This window comes from Tenrec ecaudatus, chromosome 1 (assembly GCF_050624435.1).
Source record: "Tenrec ecaudatus isolate mTenEca1 chromosome 1, mTenEca1.hap1, whole genome shotgun sequence".
Taxonomy (NCBI): domain Eukaryota; kingdom Metazoa; phylum Chordata; class Mammalia; order Afrosoricida; family Tenrecidae; genus Tenrec; species Tenrec ecaudatus.
In genome coordinates, this window is record NC_134530.1 from 155,813,498 (window position 1) to 155,834,780 (window position 21,283).

General features: G+C 45.4%; 2 protein-coding genes across 2 annotated transcripts in view; one reads left to right on the top strand and one right to left on the bottom strand.

Moving 5' to 3' along the window:
- PHGDH (phosphoglycerate dehydrogenase) overlaps positions 1-1,559 on the top strand; it is a 44,136-nt gene extending 42,577 nt beyond the window's left edge. Inside the window, exon 12 of the mRNA XM_075560111.1 lies at positions 1,219-1,559. Within this exon, the coding sequence (XP_075416226.1) occupies positions 1,219-1,373 (155 nt within the window). The 3' untranslated portion in view covers positions 1,374-1,559. The remainder of the gene's footprint in view (positions 1-1,218) is intronic.
- An 18,384-nt stretch (positions 1,560-19,943) lies between these two features.
- HMGCS2 (3-hydroxy-3-methylglutaryl-CoA synthase 2) overlaps positions 19,944-21,283 on the bottom strand; it is a 32,762-nt gene continuing 31,422 nt past the window's right edge. The window contains exon 9 of the mRNA XM_075540508.1: positions 19,944-20,050. Within this exon, the coding sequence (XP_075396623.1) occupies positions 19,944-20,050 (107 nt within the window). The remainder of the gene's footprint in view (positions 20,051-21,283) is intronic.

Sequence of the window (21,283 nt, forward strand, 5' to 3'; positions counted from 1 at the left end):
AAACTATAGCAATTGATGACAAACCTCATTCTGGACATCCGTCACTTCCCTAACGGATGAAAACGTCGAGAAAATCTGAGCACTTGTGCTTGAAGACAGACCATGAACCATTGCAGAGATGGGAAGCTATCCGGACTGTCTTGGCGCTCGGATCAGTGGATTGAAGTGGAAGATTTGGGACTGAGAAGGGTCACTGCGAAATGTGTGCCTCAGATTCTGATTGACCAACAAAGAGTATTGAGTGGAAACATGCCATGCTTTGAAAGAACAGCTCCAAAGTGACCCAGACTTTGTTTCCCCAAGGCCATTACTGGTGACGAGATGTGGTGCTATTCTTATGACCTCGAAAGCAAACATCAAGCAAGCCAGTGAAAGACACCACCGTCACTTTGACCTCCCCAAAATCTTGTCAAATGAAAAAAAAAAATCAAGACAATAGTCATCTGGGTTTTTTGGGGTTTTTTTTATGTGAGGGGGATAATGCATTTGGAGTTCATTCCACCAGGTCAGACTGTTCATCAAACTTTCTATTTAGAGATTTTGAGAAGATTGTGTAACAGTGTGGAACAAAAAAAAAAAGGCATGATCTGTGGCAGACTGGGGACTGGTTTTGCCAGCACGACAATGCAACTGTTCACGCTGCCATCTCAGAGCACCAGTTTTTGGCAAAAAACAGCATACCTCTCTTGCCCCAAACACCTTATTCACCTGACCTCACTCCATGGGACTCCTTTTTGTTTCCACGAATGCAGAGGGACATGAAAGATCAGTGATTTGGAAATGTAGAAGAGGTGAGAAAAAAATCGAGGGAGATGCTGTCAGCCATCCAAACAGATGAGTTTGAAAAATGTTTCCAAGAATAGAATTCCAGATTTGACAAAGTATTAGATGTAATGGAGAATAATACTTTGAAGGTGATAAAGTTGTTTTGAAAAATTTAAAAATATATAGCTTTGAGAAACAATTCTTTTTGGGGGGGAGGGGTGTACCACCCTCGTTTGCATTCAGAGGCATGCTCTCCTTGGCCCACCGTGCTTTCAGGGCAACCACCTCTGTCTGAAATGCCAACCCCTCCACGCGTGGTGGAGCACTCCACTTTTTGCACCACCCAGGGGGCCCCAGCTTTGGTCACTGCAGCCCCCACGTCTCATCCAACCCCCTGCCCCTCCCTCCTCCTTTTCCATGTTGTTGCCAACCAGGGTGTCTTCTGTTCCGCAGGCCTGCTGGCAGAGGCAGACGTGCAGCTGCTGTCTTACCAGACCTCGGTGGTGTCGGATGGGGAGACCTGGCACGTCATGGGCATCTCCTCACCGCTGCCCAGCCTGGAGGCGTGGAAGCAGCACGTGACCGAGGCCTTCCAGTTCCACTTCTAACTTTGGGGCTCACTGGTCCCGCCTCCAAGGCTTTTTGAAGAACCCTACCACTGTGACCAACCGGGAGAGGAGAGCCACATCCCAGGACTCACCGTGGGCCACTGACACTGCTTCCGCCTCCAAATCCCTCTGAGCCCCATGAAGCAGCAATAAGCCTCCATCCAATAAAGGCCGCCCCAAACTCCCCGTTTCTTTGTCTTGCATTACCTTTCAGAACCACCGGAGGGCAGCCCTGGCGCTTGATTTGGGCTGCAGGAGTGTGGAGGGTAGGGGTAGAGGGCTGAGACAGGATCCTTGCGGGGGTTTTTTCAGATGCATATTGACTAAACTCACTAGAGGGAACATGGAATATCTATTTTAGGTTCCGGTGGCACTTTATATTTGGGAGCGTGTCAGCAACTCCATGTGACAGGAGAACTGCCCCCATTGAGTTTTCCAGCCTAATCCATGTGAGTAGATCACGTGTTTCTCTGGTTTGCGGCACCATCACAAACGTGCCCATTAGTGAGCAGAATTCAACCAGGGACACGCTTAACGTGCTGGGCAGTGGGCTGGGTGCTTACGAGGATGAGAACATCCAGACCTCACTGCCATGGGAGCCTGCCTCAGGAGGACCAGAGATTAAGGCCCATGACGCGTTCTGTACGTTACATAGTATGTCTCTGTATTCAATATATGTATCAAAGCCACCGCCCAAGTTGCTCTGCTGCTTCTTAGCACCCGTAAGCTTATGGTTTGAACCCTTGCACCTATGTTTGCCTCAAGGTGCTGGGGGGGGTCACCTGAGCAGCCCCCCGGGCTGGGAATCAGAAACCTGAAGGATGGGGACGGTGTCTCCTTGTAGGCCCGGGTACAAAGGGGTGACAGGACAGGACACGCACCAGTGGAACTAGCAGCAGCGGCTGGGGGACCTGGCTCCTGGGCTGAGCCCTGGTAGTGGAACGAGCCCATACAAATGTGGCATACTCATAGCTGGCCCAGTCCCTGGGCACCTTCCCAAAAGCCCCTCCCCACCCCACCGACGTGGGACATTACGTAGTGCACACCTGTGTGGGTGCCTCAGACCAGACATTCATCTGAGCTGAAACAGCATTTCAGAAGGAGATATTGGGGAAGATATTACAGGATGCAGAAAATGTGTAAAGACGTGAGAAATACTTGACACGTTCACAAGGAAATCCAGTAAAGTATTGGGCCATATTAAAACCCCACTTTGGACTCTGACTGTGGCGACCCTTAGAACCAAGTAGAACTACCCCACAGGGTTTCTGAGGCTCTAAGTTCTTTCTGAAGCAGACTACCTCAACTTCCTTCCTCGGCGCAGCTGGCGGGTCCAACTCCCTCCTACCTTCCAGTTAGCCGCCCAGTGCCCAACCCACTGCGCCACTAGGACTCATGGCCAGTGTTGTTTCCTATTTAAAAAGATGAGTTTCATGTGAAATATTTTTAAAATGGCAGCGTGGCGCCCCACCCAAAAGGGCTCAGTAGCATCTGCTTTGGAGACGCCTACCAGGGCTCACGGAGAGCAGGTGAGCAGCACCTGCAGGGCGGCCCGCCCACCACGTTGGTCTGCGCACTGTGATTGGGCACAGTGTTGACTGGCAGTCCAACGAGGAGTTGGGAGAAGTCTAAGAAGAACTTGCTATAATACAGGCCTTGAAGGAGAAGGGCCTGGACTTGGACTGCAAGGGCAGCTTTCCTGGTTCAGCAGGTTTATGCCCTTGAACGCTAGATTTAACTCCTCTTTTGTTTCCTCCTCTGCGAGGGGTGAGGGGGTTGAAAACGCCTCCCACAGGACTGCGGGAGAATTGTATGGCAATTCCTGAAGGCCTTAGAGAAGGCTGGCCTCCTCCGCCAGATGCCTTGAAGCGAACCCTGCACCCAGAGCCCCACATCCGCCCTTGTTGGACCAGATCTGGATGCACGACGTTTGATGTCACACAAGCCCGCCCCAGGACTGGAGACGAGTCTGTTTCGAGGATCTAGATAAGGTCGTTTCCTGAGTCCATGGATAGGTCGAAAAGCGACTGAGGTGGATGAAATGACTTTGTCCAATAGCAGTTAAATAAAACTCATAAAACTCAAGCTCCATTTTCAGTCTCAGCCTCCTTCCTCAAAGCATAAAATTCTGTGCCCCCAAGAACTTCTTCCGTCTTCACTGTAGCTAAAGATCTGTGGGAAATGGTGAGGACAATTCCAGGGTCACCGTGTCTCTCTATTTTCAGAAGTTTTGCATCACCTTGGCAGAAACGCAGTGTCCCCTTCAGCTCTAACTCCTCTCTCCCCTTCCCCCTTTCAATCTCACGGAAGCAGAGAGCATCCTCTTCTCCTTCGCACGTGCTGTTTGTACCAATAACCTTGCGGTGAGCAGCCCAGGGCCTCACGCACAAGGCCACTAGAACCAGAAAACACCAAACTCACTGTCACTGAGTCCAATCTGACTTACAGAAACCCTGTAGCAGCACTGCCCCTGTGGATTTCCAAGGCTGTTAGCCTTTGGGGAAGCAGACAGCCTCATCTTTCCCTCAAGGATTGAGCACCCTAAATAGCTTGCTGAGGGGAAGCAGGCAGCAGGGTGCTTTGCAAAGAGGGACTGCTGAGCAGTGGAATATTGGTCACTGAGGGACTGCTGAGCAGTGGAATATTGGTCACTGAGGGACTGCTGAGCAGTGGAATATTGGTCACTGAGGGACTGCTGAGCAATGGAATATTTTTAGCTGGACTCGTGCAAGGCCCTTGAGAGGCAGCTTGTGAAGAGAATCGATTGATGCTTGTTTAGCGGCACAGTTGAGGTTTACTTCAGATTTGCTGACTGGTTACAAATTGGGCTGCACATCACAACATCAGAAGTTCCAATCCACAAGCGGTTCCTTGGAGAGAGATGAGCCTACGCGCTTCCACAAAGATTTACAATCACAGAAACCCAAAGGGCCCTGTCTTCTGTCTTGCAGGACCCCTATCAGTCCTAATCGACTCAATGGCAGTCAATTTTTTAATTTTGTTTTGTTTTTTGGGGGGGAGGCTATAAACAACCTAGAGTCCAAAAGTGGACTAGAGACAGCCCAGGATTCAGTAGGCTCCAATGATTCCCAAGGTCTTCTAAAGAATGTCCTGTTCTTTCTCTCTCCTTTTTTTGTTCCTTTCTTTCTATTTATAATTTATTGAGCTTTCCCATTCAGTTTTGGGGAAAGAACCTATAATAATGGGATGTTTACATTGCCATCAGCAATCAAAAAAGATGCTCACAAGAGCAAATTGCCGTGACAAGATGCTTTCATTTGTTTCTTTCCTCATACTGTTTCAGTAGTCCCATTTTCAGAGTCATTCTGTTAACCCAGGAGATGTTGCTACCTCCAAGAATGGCCTGCAGGGGACCTCCGTGCCTGGGCATCCAGCAATCGCAGAGTGTCTTGCTGTGATCAATGGTAGCTTGAAGTGCTGTTGGTGTCGGGGCTTGAGGACACAGCTCTTTACCAACTGCGGGGCAGAAATATTTCAAGCAAAGTGTTATCCTCTTATTGGGGTGGCTGATTTTAAATCATGCAGTGTCCCCTTGTTCTGTTTGAACAACTGTTTCTTAGTCTGTGGACAGATCCCAGCTGAGAACAATTAAGTTTCTGGAGTTTCCATTCTTTGAAATATTATCCATAGCTCGTTAAGATCCAAGTAGCCAGATGCCTTTGCATAGTCAATAAAACACAAGTAAAAATTGATGTATGTATTTAAGTATGGATTGTGATAAGAGTTGTATGAGGCCCTAATAAAATGTTTTAAAAAAACACAAGTAAACATATTTGTGGTATGCTCTGCTTTCAGTCAAAATCCATCTAATGTCAGCAGTGAACTCCCTTGTTCAGAATTCAGCTTGAATTTTTGGCATATCTCTGTCAAAGTACGGCTAAAGCCATTTTGGAATGATCTTTAGCAAATTTTTATTTCCATGTGATATTCTTCCTACTGTTCAATAGTTTCTGCATTCTGTTGGATTGCTTTTCTTTGGAAATGGCACAGATATGGGCCTCTTCCAGTTGCCTATCTTCAAAATTTTTCTACATAGATTATAGAGTACTGTTAGCCCAGCATCAATTTTTTGAACCATTTCAGTTGGTATTTCGTCAATCCTGGGGTTGGTTTCTGGACAATGTCTTCAGTGCAGTTTGGACCTCTTCCTTCAAAACCAGGAGTTCTTTTTTTTTTTTTTAATCATTTTATTGGGGGCTCATACAATTCTTATCACAATCCATACCTACATCCATTGTGTCAAGCACATTTGTTGCCATCATCATTCTCAAAACATTTGCCTCTACTTGAGGCCTTAATATCGGCTGCTCATTTCCCCCTCCCCACTCCCCCCACCTCATGAACCCTTCATAATTCATAAATTATTATTATTTTGTCATATGTTACACTGTCCAAAGTCTCCACCACCCTCTTCTCTGCTGTCCATCCCCCAGGAGGGAGACTATATGTACATTCTTACAATCAGTTCCCCCTTTTTACCCCACATTCCCTCTACCCTCCAGGCGTTGCCACTCTCACCACTGGTCCTGAAGGAGTCATCTGTCCTGGATTCCCTGTGTTTCCAGTTACTATCTGTACCAATATACAACCTCTTGTCTAGCCAGATTTGTAAGGTAGAAGTGGGATCATGATGGTGGGGGGAGGAAGCCTTTAAGAACTAGAGGAAAGTTATATGTTTCATCATTGCTACCCTGCACCCTAACTGGCTCATCTCCTCCCCACAACCCTTCAGTAAGGGGATGTCCAGTTGCCTACTGATGGGCTTTGAGTCTCCACTCTGCACTCACCCACATTTACAATGATATGATATTTTGTTCCTTTATGCTTGATAGCTGATTCCTTTGACAGCTCATGGTCACACAGACTGATGTGTTTCTTCCATGTGGGCTTTGTTGATTCTGAACTAAATAGCCACTTGTTTATCTTCAAGCCTTTAAGACCCCAGACACTATATCTTTTGATAGCCGGGCACCATTAGCTTTCTTCACCACATTTGCTTATGCACATGTTTGTCTTCAGTGATCGTATCAGGAAGGTGGGTACCCACTGATATGATTTTTAGTTCTTTGGTGTCTGATAACTGGTCCGTTCTACACCTCGTGGTAACATAGGCTGGTGTGCTTCTTCCATGTGGGCTTTGATGCCTCTCAGCTAGATGGCCGCTTGTTTATCTTCAAACTTTTAAGACCCCAGATGCTATATCTTTTGATAGCCGGGCACCGGCAGCTTCTTCACCACATTTGCTTATGCACACATTTTTCTTCAGCAATCGTGTCAGGAAGGTGTGCACCCTGGAGTGTCAATTTAGTAGAACAACATGTTCTTGCATTGAGTAAGTGCTTGAGTGGAGGCCCAATGTCTATCTGCTGTCTTAATACTAAACCTATAAATATATGCACATAGATCTGTTTCCCCACACTCATATAAATATATTTACATGTGTACATTCCAGTCTTTAGACCCCATAAATACCCTTTGTCACCTAGTTCTTTCCTCTATTTCCTTTTACTTTCCTCTTGTCCCACTATCATGCTCAGCCTTCATTTGGGTTTCAGTAATTTCTCTCGGTTACCTTGCTCTTGCTGAATCCCTACCAGGCCTCTGACACCCTTTTTGCCACTGATTTGGGCTCACTTGTTGCTCCCCTGTCCCTGGGTTGGTCAGCACCACTTCCTTACCCCGCCTCCCCCTCTCCCATGTCACCCCGGAACCATTGGTCCCATTATTTTTTCCTCCAGACTATTCATCCAGTCTATCTTATCAAGATAGATTTGTAGAGGTAATAATATATACCAAGAATCAAGCCATAGCACGATAAATGATGAGTGAGAACACAGCAATGACAACCAAAAAGGAAATCAATTACCCATAGAAGAATAAATTAATTAAAACAAAAGATTTTTAAAAGAAAGAAAAACCTGTAAATAGATCAAGGTCTGATTTTTTATCTCTAGGCATGTCCTTCAGTCAGGTCTGATGGGGTACCGTGTGTTGGCCCCAGAGTCTGTCCTTTGTACTCCCTCAGGGGCTCCCTGCTCTGCTCCCATGGTTGCTCTGCCGCACGCTTTTAGTGGTTTTCCTCGGTGTCACAGGGTCAGTCTGGGCCAATCCCAACATTGAGTATCCAATGTTGTCCCCCTTAGGGTCCTGGGCCATCAAGGGACGGTGTGTCTCATAGAGGGATCAGCCATATTGTCCACTCTGTCCTTTGGCTGGTTAGAGAGGGGAAAATCGTCCTCCACGTCTAATGGGCCAGGATGTGCTCCACTCTCTCTCCTTCTCCCTCCATTTGCTCCCATTTGTGCTGATCAGACATGCCCCTCTTCTCTAGCTGCAGCTTCAGTGCCGTCCTCTCAAATAAATTCTTCTGGGGGGAGGAGCAATTGTCCACGTAGCTGGTATGGGGGCCGAGCCCTCAGGCCCCTCCACTGACTCCCTACTCCTTGCCAGCACACTGCATTCATCTGGCACTGGCTTTATATCTGGTCCCTCTTTCCCTGTTGAGACACAAACAATACCCTCCCCTTGGGTGGGTCAGTGTCCTATTCCCCCATCGCACATCTTTTTTTTTTAATTTCCCTTTTCCTCCCTCCACTCCCTTTTTAGTTGGCTACCATATGTACCCCTGGATTTGGTCTGGCCCCTACCATACTACCTGGATCTCACCCCTGGAGTATTTGTATACAGTAGCTTTTTCCCTGTGCCCTTTTTGCACTTACCTTTCTGTTCTCTCTTTTATATATATAAACTTACCTCAGCAGACACATACTGTGCTTGTCCTTTTGTGCTTGGCTTACTTCACTCAGCACAATTTCCTCCAGTTCTTCCCATGCGGAGTTATGCTTCATGCATTCATGACTGCTTTTTTGTGATGCATAGTACTCCATTGTATGTATGCACCACAGTTTTTTCATCTATTCGTCTGTTGATGGAAATATGGGTTGTTTCCAACTCCTTGCGATTGTGAACTGTGCGGCAATGAACATTGGAGCACAGATGTCTGTTTGTGGGTTTTTTCTTGCCTCTTCCCAGTAGGGGATTGCTGGGTTTTATGGTAACTCAATTTCCATCTGTTTGAGAAATCGCTGTACATACCTACAGGTCCACCAGCAGTGGATGAGAGTTCCTATCTCACCACAGCCCCTCCAACACTTATTGCTTTCTGATTTTTTGAATTGGGCTATCTTTGAGGGTGTTAGGTGGTATCTCTTAGTTGTTATGATTTGCATTTCTCTTATGGCTAATGAACGGGAACATTTTCTCATATGTTTATTAGCCATTCGGATTTCAGATTCTGTGAAACTTCTGTTCAGGTCCTTTGCCCACCTCCTCAGTGGGCATTTAGTTTTTCTCTTATTGTAAGCTTGCAAAATATTATAGATTTTAGTAATAAGGCCTTTGTCTGATGTGTCATTGCTAAAGATATTTTCCCAGTTGGTGGATTCTCTTATTACCTCTTGGTGAATTCTTTCGATGTACACAGGTGTCTTATCTTCGGTATATCCCACTTGTCTATTTGTGACTCCTCAGTATTTGTATTCTTCCCTATTTCTGAAAGCCTATGTATTCCCTGTGCCAAGGTTCTCAGGTTTGCCCCAATTCCCTCATTAATCGCTCTAATTGTTTGGGGTTTTATCTGAAGGTCTGTGATCCACCTTGAGTTTATTCTTGTGCATGGAGTGATGTAAGGTCCTTGCTTCATTTTTCTGCAGGCAAATGTCCATTTTTATCAGCACCATAATTAAAGATGGCATCTGCTTCCCATTTAATAATTTTTGGACCCTTTTCAGAGATCAGTTGCCTGTATGCTGATGTTTTTGTTTCTGGGTCTTCAGCTCTTTTCCATTGGTCTGAATATCTGTCATTTTTCCAGTACCACACTGTTTTGACTACTGTGGCTGTATAGTCATGCTAAAGTCAGGTAGAGAAAGCTCACCCACTTTGTCCTTCTTCTTGAGGAGTTCTCTGCTAATTCTGGGCTTCTTCCCCCTCCATATGAAGTTGGTCATCTGTTTTTCCAATTCTTTGAAGAAGATATTCATATTGGGATAGCATTAAAGTTATATAGTGCCTTGGGCAAAACTGACATATTTACTATATTGAGTCTGCCAATCCACGAGTATGGGATAGTCTTCCATTTGTTGAGGTCATGCTTGATTTCTGGTAGTAGTGTTTTATAATTTTCCTCATACAAAGCCTTCATTTTTTAAGTCAGGTATATCCCTAGGTATCTCAACTTATGCTTGGCTATTGTAAAGGGTACTACCTTTTAAAACATCTCTTCGGTGGTCTTGTCTGATGTGTAGAGCAGTCCACTATACCTCTGTTTGTCGATTTTGTATCCCGCCACTCTGCCATATTCTTCTATTGCTTCCAGCACTCCCCTGGTGGAGTTTAGGGGAGCTTCGAAATATAGAATCATATCGTCTACAAATAATGATAATTTCGCCTCTTCATTCCCCAGATGAATACCTTTAATATCTTTCCTTTGACTTATGTTGTTAGCTAGGACCTCCCGTGTGATGTTAAATAGGAGTGGGGGCAAGGGGCATCCTTGTCCCCTTTTTCAGTGGAAATACTTTCATCTTTTCTCCGTTAACTACCACGTTGGCTATTGGTTTGTCATATATGGCTTGTATGATATTGTGGAATTTTCCTTCTATTCCTATCTTCTTAAGTGTCTTAAACAGGAATGCGTGTTGGATGTTGTCGCAGGCTTTTTCCGTATCTATCGATATTATCATGTGCTTCTTAACATTTTTCCTGCCAATGTGCTGAATAATGCTGATGTTCTTTCATAGGTTGAACCATCCCTATATCCCTGGTATGAATCCCACTTGGTCATGGTGAATTGTTTTTTAATATGCTTTTGTATTCTATAGGCCAGTATTTTGCGAAGGCTTTTTGCATCAATGCTTATTAGGGATATTGGCCTATAGTTCTCGATTCCTGTGGCTTTTCCCACTTTAGGTGTCAGGGTTATACTAGCTTCATAGAAAGAGTTTGGGAGTTTTCTTTCTTTTTCTATGTTCTAGAAGTCTTTCCCTGAATGCTTGGTAGAATTCTCCTGTGACGCCATCTGGCCCAGGGGATTTTTGTTGGTAGTCCCTTGATTACCTTCCTTTGCTATGTGTCTGTTAAAGTTCTTGACATCCATCTGGGGCAGTCTAGAGAGGGATTGTGTTTCCAAATATTTGTCCATGTCTTCCAAACTGTTCAATTAGTTAGAGTATAGACCTTCATAGTACTGTGTAATTATCCTTTTGATTCATTAGGGTCCGTTGTAATGTCCCCTGTTTCATCCCTCATCCTTGAAAATGTCATTTGTCCCTTCCTTTCTTTGGTTAGGTTTGCCAGAGGTCTATCAATTCTGTAAATTCTTTCAAAGAACCAACTTTCGGAGCCATTAATTTTTTTCCATAGTTTTCTTGTTTTCCCTCTCCTGTATCTTGGCCCTGGTTTTTATTATATTTATCCTCTTGCTATTAGTTGGGTTGTTCTGATGACTCTGCACTGATTGGTGTAAGTTTTGTGTCAGCATATCATCCACGAGTCTCTTCTTTTTTCATGTGTGCATTTATTGCTATCAGCCTTCCTCTGATAAATGCCTTTGCTGCATCCCACAGGTTTTGGTACATCATATTTTCATTCTCACTGGTTTCTCGAAACTTTCTGATTTTATCTCAGATCTGGGTTAATACCCATTCCTTTTGCAATAGGAAATTGTTCATCCTCCAATTATTTGCCCTTGTTTTCTTCACCATCCTTCTGTTGATTTCCAATTTTATGGCACAGTGATCGGAGAGAGATGTCTGTATAACCTCTATGTGCTTGAGTTTACTCAAGTTCAACTTGTGTCCCGGCATGTGGTCTATTTTCGAATATGTGCCATGTGAACTTAAAAAGAATGTGAATTTTTTGCATGTGGGTGGAAAGCTGAAAATATCTATCAAGTCAAGGCGTCAAATTGTGCTATTTAGATCTGTAGCCTCCTTGTTGAGTTTCTTTCCCAATGATCTATCTTTTTCAGAGTGTAGTGTATTAAAGTCACCAACTGTTGAGCCTGTGATCTCTTTTTTCACCTTTTGGAGTGTTTGAATTACGAATTTTGCAGGTCTCTTATTAATTGCTTATATGTTTATAATGCTCTTGGTCTATTGTTCTCTTGAGCATTATATAGTGCAGCCACCTTGTCTCTTGTTATGGCCTGTATCTTGAGGTTAATTTAGATTCCTACCTGCTTTTTTTTTTTTTTTTTGCATTACCATTTGCTTGGTATATTTTTCTCCAGCCTTTAATTCTCAACCTATTTTTGTCTGCAAGCTTGAGATGAGTCTCCTGGAGGCAGCATATCAATGCGTTATGTTTTCTGAGCCAGTCTGTTAGCCTCTGCCTTTTAAGGCCTGAGTTCAGGCCTTTGATATTCAGTGTTATTATATCCATCTGTGGGCTCTGTAATGTCACCTTGTATCTTTTGTGTTGGATATTTTCCTATCTACTTATCTGCTCATGTTGTGTGTGTGGTTTATGTTTGCCTTCTATCCACTATTGAGCTGATGCTATCCTGGGGGCTGTTTCCTCTTTGTTGCCCTATGGGTGGAATTGTTCTATGCGATGGTCTCTTATTTGCCCTCGGTGAGTGTTGATCTTCTGCCCGTACTGGATCAGCAAGGATCTTTTGTAGGGCTGGATTTCTTATGTATTCTTTGAGGTTGTCCTTGTCTGGGAAGACTCTTAGTTCTCCATCTGTCTTAATAGAGAATTTGTCTTGGTAAAGTATTATTGGGTTTGCATTGTGGGATTACTTCAAAGGCAAGATGATACCTGTGGCCAGGCATCAGGTGAGTGCTGGAGTTTGCTGGTGTACCTGCCTGTGCTGTATGTAGCAGTGCAGCAGAGGCCAGGGCAGGGGTGTTCCCACAGCCCAGTCTAGGGCCCCAGGACAGGCAGGACCTCCTCAGCTGTGTGTAGAATCACTGTGAGGGAAGCTGGGCTTATTGTCCTATCTAGTCTGTTGTTGCCTACAAGATCAGAGGATTTTATTTTTTATTTTTTTTATCCCCCTGGCCAGCTAGAATAAAATCATATTAAATTGTCTCCCACAGTCTCTGGGCTGTAGCTCCTTGCTGTTTGAAGGTGACACTTGCTACTGCGGGCTTTTGTTATGCAAAAGGTGCCCAGCCCTGTAGCTGAGTTCTGGCATTTCTTAGCTAGGTTGCTTCTTATGCTAATTTATGTTAAGGAAACACCCCTCCCACCACCACCACCACCACCTCTGTGCTCCTTGGAGCTCAGCAATGAGACTTAGGTTTGAATTTTAAGCCAATAATATATATTTCACCCTTTTAAAATTATGCTTGTGAAGTGCTCCAATTTGGGCCTGTCACGCTGACCCACAGAGGGGGAGATCTAGCTTATCAGGGGGTTGTTTTCTTCTCGGCCAATTGGAAATAAATTCGCTCCCTGGACTCCCGACTTTCCGCCTATTTTCTCCCACAACTCGATCTCCCTGAGGTAAATCTGCTTTTTCTTCTACTCTAAATTATGGCTATCCGCCACCGCCACTCCCCAGGCTGTGAGCTCAAGGCAGCCAACAGCACGGAGAGCTTCGGCGTGGGGTTCTTCTCGTGTCTGGGATTCTGTCCCCTTTAGGGCGTCAGCCTGGAGAAATCGCTGCTCCCGGCAAGGGCACAGCCGGCGCCCGCAGGCTTGACAGAGCGAGAGCGCTTTAGAGTGTTCTTGCTTTGCTTTGTGAGTGGAAATCCCACACAAAAAGGGGTTCAGGAGAGACCCTGGTACCCTAGTTCTAATTCAGGACTCCACTTCCCCGTTTCCTTCACCTTACCTCACAATTTTCTTGTCTGGCAGCAGGAGCTATCGGGTCGCCATTTTTCCCGGTCCCATGGGTTCTTGATCATATGCTACCTCTTGAAATGTCAACCAATGTGGTTTGCTGCAGAGACTCTGTTTATTCCTTCCCTCTTCCTTGGACATTTCCTGCATCCTTCAATATTTTGATCCCAGAGTCCTTTAGTATTTGAACTTGAGGCTTAGATTTTTTCCCTTCATTTCTTTCGGCTTGAGAAATGCTAAGCATGCTCTTCCCTTGGGCTTCCTAACTCCAGGCCTTTGCACATTTCATTGTGATACTCTTTTTCCCTTTCAAACTGCCAAATGAAAACTTCTGCTTGGCTATTTACCTCATTTCTTCATTTGCTTTAACTTTCTATGTTGAAGAACAACTTTCAGAGTCTCTTCTGATATCCACTTTGATCTTTCCTTTTTTTCCCTGATTTCTTTTTAATCATTTTATTGGGGGCTCGTGCAACTCTTATCACAATCCATACAGATATCCATGTGTCAAGCATATTTGTATATTTGTTGCCACCATCGTTCTCAAAACATTTGTTTTCTGCTTGAGCCCTTGGAATCAGCTCCTCATCGCCTCCCCCCTCCCACTCTCCCTAATGCTCATGAACCCTTGATAATTTATAAATTATTATTATTTTGTCATATCTTATACTGTCTGATGTCTCCCTTCATCCACTTTTCTGTTGTCCAAACACTGGAGAGGAGGTTATATGTAGATCCTTGTAATTGGTTACCCCTTTCTACCCCACCTTCCCTCCACCCTCCAGGAATCACCACTCTCTCCACTGGTCCTGAAGGGATCATCGGTCCTGGATTCCCTGTGTTTCCAGTTCCTATCTATACTAGTGTACACCCTCTGGTCTAGCCAGATTTGTAAGGTAGAATTGGGACCATGATAGGGGTGAGGTGGGGGGTGGGGAGGAAGCATTTAGGAAGTAGAGGAAAGTTGTATGTTTCATCATTGCTACCCCGCACCCTGACTGGCTCGTCTCCTCCCCACAACCCTTCTGTAAGGGGATATCCACTTGTCTACAGATGGGTCATGGGTCCCCAATCTGCACTCCCCCTCATTCACAATGATTTGATTTTATGTTCTTTGATACCTGATACCTGATTACTTCAAAACCTCATGATCACACAGGCTGGTATGCTTTTTCCATGTGGGCTCTGTTGCTTCTCAGCTAGATGACCACTTTTTTTACCTTCAAGTCTTTAAGACCCTAGATGCTATATTTTTGATAGCCGGCTCCATCACCTTCCCTCATCACATTTGCTTATGTACTTGCTTTGTGTTCAGTGCTCATGTCGGGAAGGTGAGGATCATGGAATGTCAGTTTAACAGAACAAAGTATCCTTGCATTGAGGGAGTACTTGAGTGGAGGCCCGATGTCCATGTGCTACCTTAATACTAAACCTATAAATATATGCACATAAGTCTATTTCCCCATCCCCATATATAAATATATTTACATATGTGCATGCCTGTATTTTGACCTCTATAAATGTCCTTTGCCTCTTAGTTATTTCCTCTATTTCCTTTAACTTTCCTCTTGTCCCACTATCATGCTCAGCCTTCATTTGGATTTCAGTAATTCCTCTTGGTTACATTACCCTTGATCAATCCCTACCAGGCCTCCTACACATTCCTCACCACCGATTTGGATCACTTGTTGTTCCCTTGTCCCTGGGTTTGTTACCACCACTTCCTTTTCCCCTGCCTCCTCCTCTCCCATGTCCCCCTGGAACCATCTGTCCTGTTGTTTTCACCTCCAGATTGTCCATACAGCCTATCTTATTTAGACAGACCTCTGAAGATAATAACATGCACAAAAACAAGACAGAGCAAAACCAAGCAACAAAAGAAAACAAAACAACAGCAACCAAAAGCCAATGACAAAAACAATAAAGAAAAGGTTATAGTTAGTTCAAGGACTGTTTGTTGGTCTTTAGGAGTGTTTTCTTGTCGAGTCTGATGGGATGCCATGCTCTGGCCCCAAAGTCTATTTTTGGTATTACCTGTGGACTTTGTTGCTTTGCTCCCCTTGCTGTTCTGTTGCATGCCCTTAGTGTTTTGCCTCGGTGAGGTGGGATCAGATTGGGCACAATTCTCACACTGTGTCTCCAGTGTTGTCCTCTGTAGGGCTATGGGTCAGTGAGGGATATCGTGTCTCATAGTGGGGCCTGCCATATGGTCCTCTCTGTGGATTGGCTGTGCTAAGTGGGAATATCATCCTCAAGGCTTGGTGGGCCAGCATGTCTCTACTCTCTCTTCCTCCCCCTTCATTTCTTCCCGTGTGGTCTGATCAGACATGTCCCGCTCCCTGAGCTGCAGCTTCAGTGAAGTCATCTGAAATAAATTCTTCTGGGAGGAGGGACAGGTGTCCACATAATTGGCATTGGGGTTGGCCCCTCATCTTTTCTGATTTTTTTAAATGACCTTTTTCTATCTTCACATACAATGTTCTTGATGTCACTATATAACTCTTCGAGTTTTCAATCATTAGGGTTTTGGTGTGTCAAACCTGTTCTTGAGATGGTCTTTAATTCAATATTTTTGCTGTCATGGACTTGTTTTAACTTTTCTTCAGCTTCAACCTCAACTTTGCATATGAGAAATGGATGGTGTTCCCCAGTCAACCCTGATCTTGTTTTGACTGATATCAAACTTCTCTAAGACAGAACTTAGAATATTCATTTTGGCGATGAATTTGTTCTGTGTGCATTTGTCTAGAAAATATTGGCATGGTGTGATCAAGGAGGCTTGAGCTATAGCTTCTGCAAACATGGTTTCTACCCTGCCTCCACCTGTAGGCGCTGTATCTTTGACCTCATTGTTTATTTTTTTAAAGAAGATTGCCTGGCCTTTCTTCCTAGTGTGTCTTAGGCGCCACGGAAAACTGTCCATCACCCTAGCGATACACAAGCCTCCTCTTGATGACAGGTGGTCATTGTACACAAGGTGCAGGGATCAACTGTTGGACTGTTGTTTCATTAAGGAGAGTAGGAATTTGACCACTGGGCCCCCACTGCCCTCACGCTGCATCTGTGGACTGGGAAAATGGGCAGAGCCTGAAGCTGTGTGTTTTCCATCTTTGTTTCCCTGGACCTCTCTCAATGAGCTTGTCGAGGAAATGGACTGGAATTGGGAAGGGAAAGCATGGGGTGAGCTAAGTAATCAGCATTTTTATTACAGTGGTGCAGGCTCAGGGTGGGAAGAAGGAGTGTCCCTAGCCTGATGGGCTGGTAGTCTTCTTATTAATTGGTATTTAATATGTATATCATATAATTCCATGGTTCAGTCACGTCAAGTTGGCATTCTTCTATGCACACCACCTGTGCACTTTGGGGGCGTTTCCCTCAGGACATACAGACATCCTTCCTTCTTTCTTTTTGCTGGCTGATATTGTTTTAGTAAGGTCCCTGTGTGGTGAAAATAGTTGGTGCTTCATTATTCAAGATTGGCCATCAGAACCCACAGCCATAAAGATTCCTGCCAAGCAAACCCTATGGAGCAGTTCTACTCTGTCACTTGGGGTCTCCGTGGGTCAGAATGGGTGGAATGGGAATGCGTTGGGTTCCTTTAGTATCAGCTGTAACATTTAGAACACCTTAAGAAATAGACAAAAAGATAGATCAGTATAGACATTTAATCATAATAAAAATAACCAAGCTATAACAAATGATTGAAAAGTTATCTGGGCCTTGAAGGAAACCAATGGTCCCTCACATTTCTGAGGACTGCTCATTGCAGAACCAATCTCCTCTCCGTCCCCGCATCTCACTCTGCACAGCTGGGACAGCGGCTGCAGCTGAGAAAGCAGTGATGATCTGTGTAAGGTTGGCTCTTCATTCTATGTCCTGTGTATGGGAGAAACTGCACGCAACCCGCGTACCAGCAAAGAGAGAGGACTTTTTCTGTACAGGATCACAGGAAGAAGCTCTGCGGCTCCATGGATCTATAGAATGAAAAGACACAGAAGAAGGACGGTCACTCACTGGTCTCATGATGAGGCATGTCTGCATCCAGCGCCTGCTCTTTGCCAGAGGAGTGACTTTGCAGGGCGGTCTTCCTAACAGCTCCCACTGCTTGGCCAATCCTAATGCACAGGAGCAAAGGCTGGGGCTCGAGGGTCCCCTCACAGGTGCTGACTGAGACTGGAGAGCCAGCTAGACATTGTTGGGGCAAGGCACAAGTTCCTAGGGCTGCACTGACATTAGATTCCACTGCTAAAACCTATCTCCACTCGTCCGACTGCCCACGTGAATAAGCAGTGTGAGAAAAGTATGAGAGTGTCCTAGCTCCAGTCCTGCTTGCCGTATTGAGAGACGCTTTGTGTCAGTCTGGGTACTTTAGAGAAACAAATCCACAGAAACTCATGTATAAGAGAGAGTTTATGTAAAGGTTAAGTGTGCATCAAGAAAACACCCCAACCCAGTGCTGCCCAGGCCCACAAATTCAACATTAACCCATATATCCAACACCAATCCACAAAGTCCTCCTCCATCTCACAAAACACACACAATGATGCTGACTGCAGGGGGAAAGCCGAGTCAGTGAATGTGTAAGCATCTCAGTGCTGGCAGGGGTCTCCACACGGCTTCTCCAGCACCCAGGGCTGCATCGGGGTAGGTTCATGTGGCTTCTCCTCAGCGATGTCTTGCAGGAAGAGAGCCTTGCAAGCTGAAGTAGGGAACTGGCTAAGGCAGCTGCACCCTGGTCCGACCATCACAAAGCAAGAGACCCAAGAACTCAAAAAGTGAGGCTCACCAAGCCATTTATCCCTCCTCCTTTCAACTAACCTCACATGTGTTTATTGGCCAGGTTGGCACATTAAACTACCTCAGGCTTATACCATGAGAGGGGAGGAGTCTGATTTGGAAATTCTCCAAAATCTTCTTCCCTCCTTCTCTCCCTTCCTCCCACCCATCTTTCTTATTTTGCTTATGGTGACTGAACTTTGTGAATACATTAGTAGCCTTGCCACTGGAGATCCTGGGTGGTGCAAGGCGTTAAGCATTCGAATACCAACTAAAAGGCTGATGATTTGAATCTATCCAGGGCCGTTGACTTCCTAACCACCAGCCATTGAGCACCCTGTGGTGCGCAGTTCCACTCTGACACGTGTGGAGTGGGCCTGACTCAGGTTTGACGCCATAACAACGGGCTGGTTGTCATTGTTGCTTCCTTTCCACAAGTGGGAACTTGTCACTGTGAGGTGTCACTGAGTCCATTTTTATGGTGGCTCTACGTGGCCTCTTTGGTGGACCCAAATGTCCCAAAGGGTTCTCTTGCCAGTACTTTTTCTGAGAATCAACCATGGTGTCTGTCACCTGAGAAAGCACTGGTTAGTTTTGAACCACCAACCACTCCATTAGCAGCTGGGTATTTAACTGTTTACCACCAGGAACCAGATTTAAGTCAAATGAAAGACTGATAAAACCAAAGTCCTGTGAGTCTGCTCACTGGTTTGCTTGTCAGCGCCTCCTGCACCACAGCCCCTTCCCGCCTCAGGCAGTGCCTCACATCTTGGGTGCAGGGATTTGGTGTCTTAAGAATGAGGCCAGGCAGCTGAGAATGCCCCCAGGAGTTAGGGGTGAATGGAGAGGGGCACCTCACCTAGAAGCTCTCCTACTTCCTCTCCTGGTGCACTGCCTGTCCATTCCCTTTATCCACGGGCTTCCACCCCCACCCTACCCCTTTCCCGGGCTCCACACCTTTCACTCTTCCCCTTTCACCTACCAAAGGAGAAAGATCAGTATGAGGGGTGTAGCAGTATTAGTGAGATTATTTTTAAAAGCACCACTTCTCACCCATCCCTTTGGCTGAGCTTACTTATTTGGAAGCCAAAATGAAGGCAGGTCTACTGCGGCAAAATGATGAGATTCCAATTCTGAACATTTGCTGTTTCTTTTAGTGGTGCCCTGCAGAATTCTCCCATTTTCCCCTCTTACCCAGCCCTCTTCCAGGGAACTCTCCCTTGCTGTACTGCTCCGGACTTACTTCCCAAACCTCCCTGTGCCTCTCCAGAAGGAATTGGATTGACACGAGAACCGTTCCCTGGCTCCCTACCTCCGAGGAGTCCTATTGGTAGAGTGGTTAAGAGTTCAGCTGCTACCCTATGTATGGGAGGTTTAAACCACCAGCCATTCCATAGGAGAAAGACGCCTGCTTCCTTTCGAAAATCCCCTGGGGTACAATCCCTTGGGGTACGTCTCCTCTGTCCTAAAGGATTGCTAGAAATTGGAATGGACTCCATGATAATGGAGTTGGTCTGGGTTTCCCCTAGTCTAAGAGACCCCCGCCCCCAGCTCAGACTTCTGCCTTGAGAAGAGCCCCCCAACACCCTATTTCCTTAGGAATCTGTCTCCATGGGAACAATGAGCTCCCTGGGTTCAGGCTCAGAGCTACTACTTTTGTCTCTCTGAAACTTCTAGAGATACTTCAGGCTTTGAGCATATCAAGATAGCAAGTCTTGCTCAACTAGTCACATTCATTTAGTGACTTTAAACTTTCCCCCGGGTTTTATTGGCCCTCATGGTATAGCCTCCCTATCACGGACCAGACTGGAAGCAACGGGCCATCTCAGACCCAGTGGCAGTGTGAGCATCAAACCTGTCACCCAGAGGAACGACATCGTGGTTTCATGCCCCTGGCTCTTGCACGCTCACTCACCACCTTTAGAAGGGACGCCGCTCGTACTTCCGGCGGTACATCTCATCCACTTGCTTCAGGTACCAAGTGCCTGGGAAAAGGCTGTTTGTGTCACCAGGGGGCGAGAAATTCACTGTGGAATGATGAGAAGAGCCAAAACTCAAAAAAAAAGGCAATAGAATGGAGAGGAAGAACCAAAGAGTAATACGGATGCTGTGCTAGTTAGAATTTGTATCAACTAGACACGCTTGGGGTGGAGCCCAGCCTATCGATCATGTCACAGTCTGATGACACCTCCTTGGGGGTGTGGCCTTTGGTATAAGAGAGACCCTGAGCAGAGCAGAGCCTCTTTGCCCCTTTTTCTTCTGCTGCATCTGGTCAAGTATCTAGTTAGTTGATCTTCTGTTGTGTTGCCTGCCTTGCTGCCTGCCGATCCCAGGAGCTGTCAGACTTGGCCAACAATTTGGCCAACTTGAGATTCATTTACCTCTGCATCCGCCAGCCTGTGGCTGTTCTATTTCTTCATCCTGCTTCCTGATAATCAGCTTCCATAGTTACATGAGTCAGAGACAGCTTCAAATTACATCTGACCTACGGGCTTGAACCAGACTGTACTTAGCCTCTTCTACAGCGGTGTAAGTCATTTCTTGATATGCATCTCTTACTCTCTATATACACATACACGTATCACTGGTTTTGCTTCTCTAGAGAATGGAACCTAACACAGGTGACATCACTTCATGGTGAAGCTCTCCATGCTGTCCTTCGGGGGCTGCTAGATATCGTTCTCCGGTTACAGCACTGGGCCAGCAGAGGGTTCAGAGACGCACGCAGCCACTGTGGGTCTGGAACTTGGCTTGGCTGTTCACAGCTTTATCCTAGGAGTAGAAGTTTCCCTCTGGGAACACACTTTCTCCCCTGAAATCATCCTTTGCCCGATGATACACTGTTTATGATGGACTCCAACCAAAATGTCCACTTTCCTGATAGATATTTCCTTCCTCACCAAGTTGTCTAATTGTGATTTCATTGTAGCATTCCTTTGCTTTGTCCATTAATGTTCTCATAAGACATCCTATTTTATGTAAATTTTATTGTGGTAAAATATAGATAGCAAAACCGTTAACCCTATTAAGTATATCATCCAGCAACAATAATTTCATTCTCTATATTGTGATATTATCTATTTCAGACTGTTTTTCGTCATCTTAAGCAGAAACTCACTATACCTTAAGCAATAATTCCATCTTTCTTCTCCTCCTTGTCCCTGGTAAGCACTAATAACCATGTGCTTCTTGGTGTTTGCCTTGTCTAGATACTTCAAATACTTCTGAGATATATTTCAATATCTGTCCTTTTGTGGCAT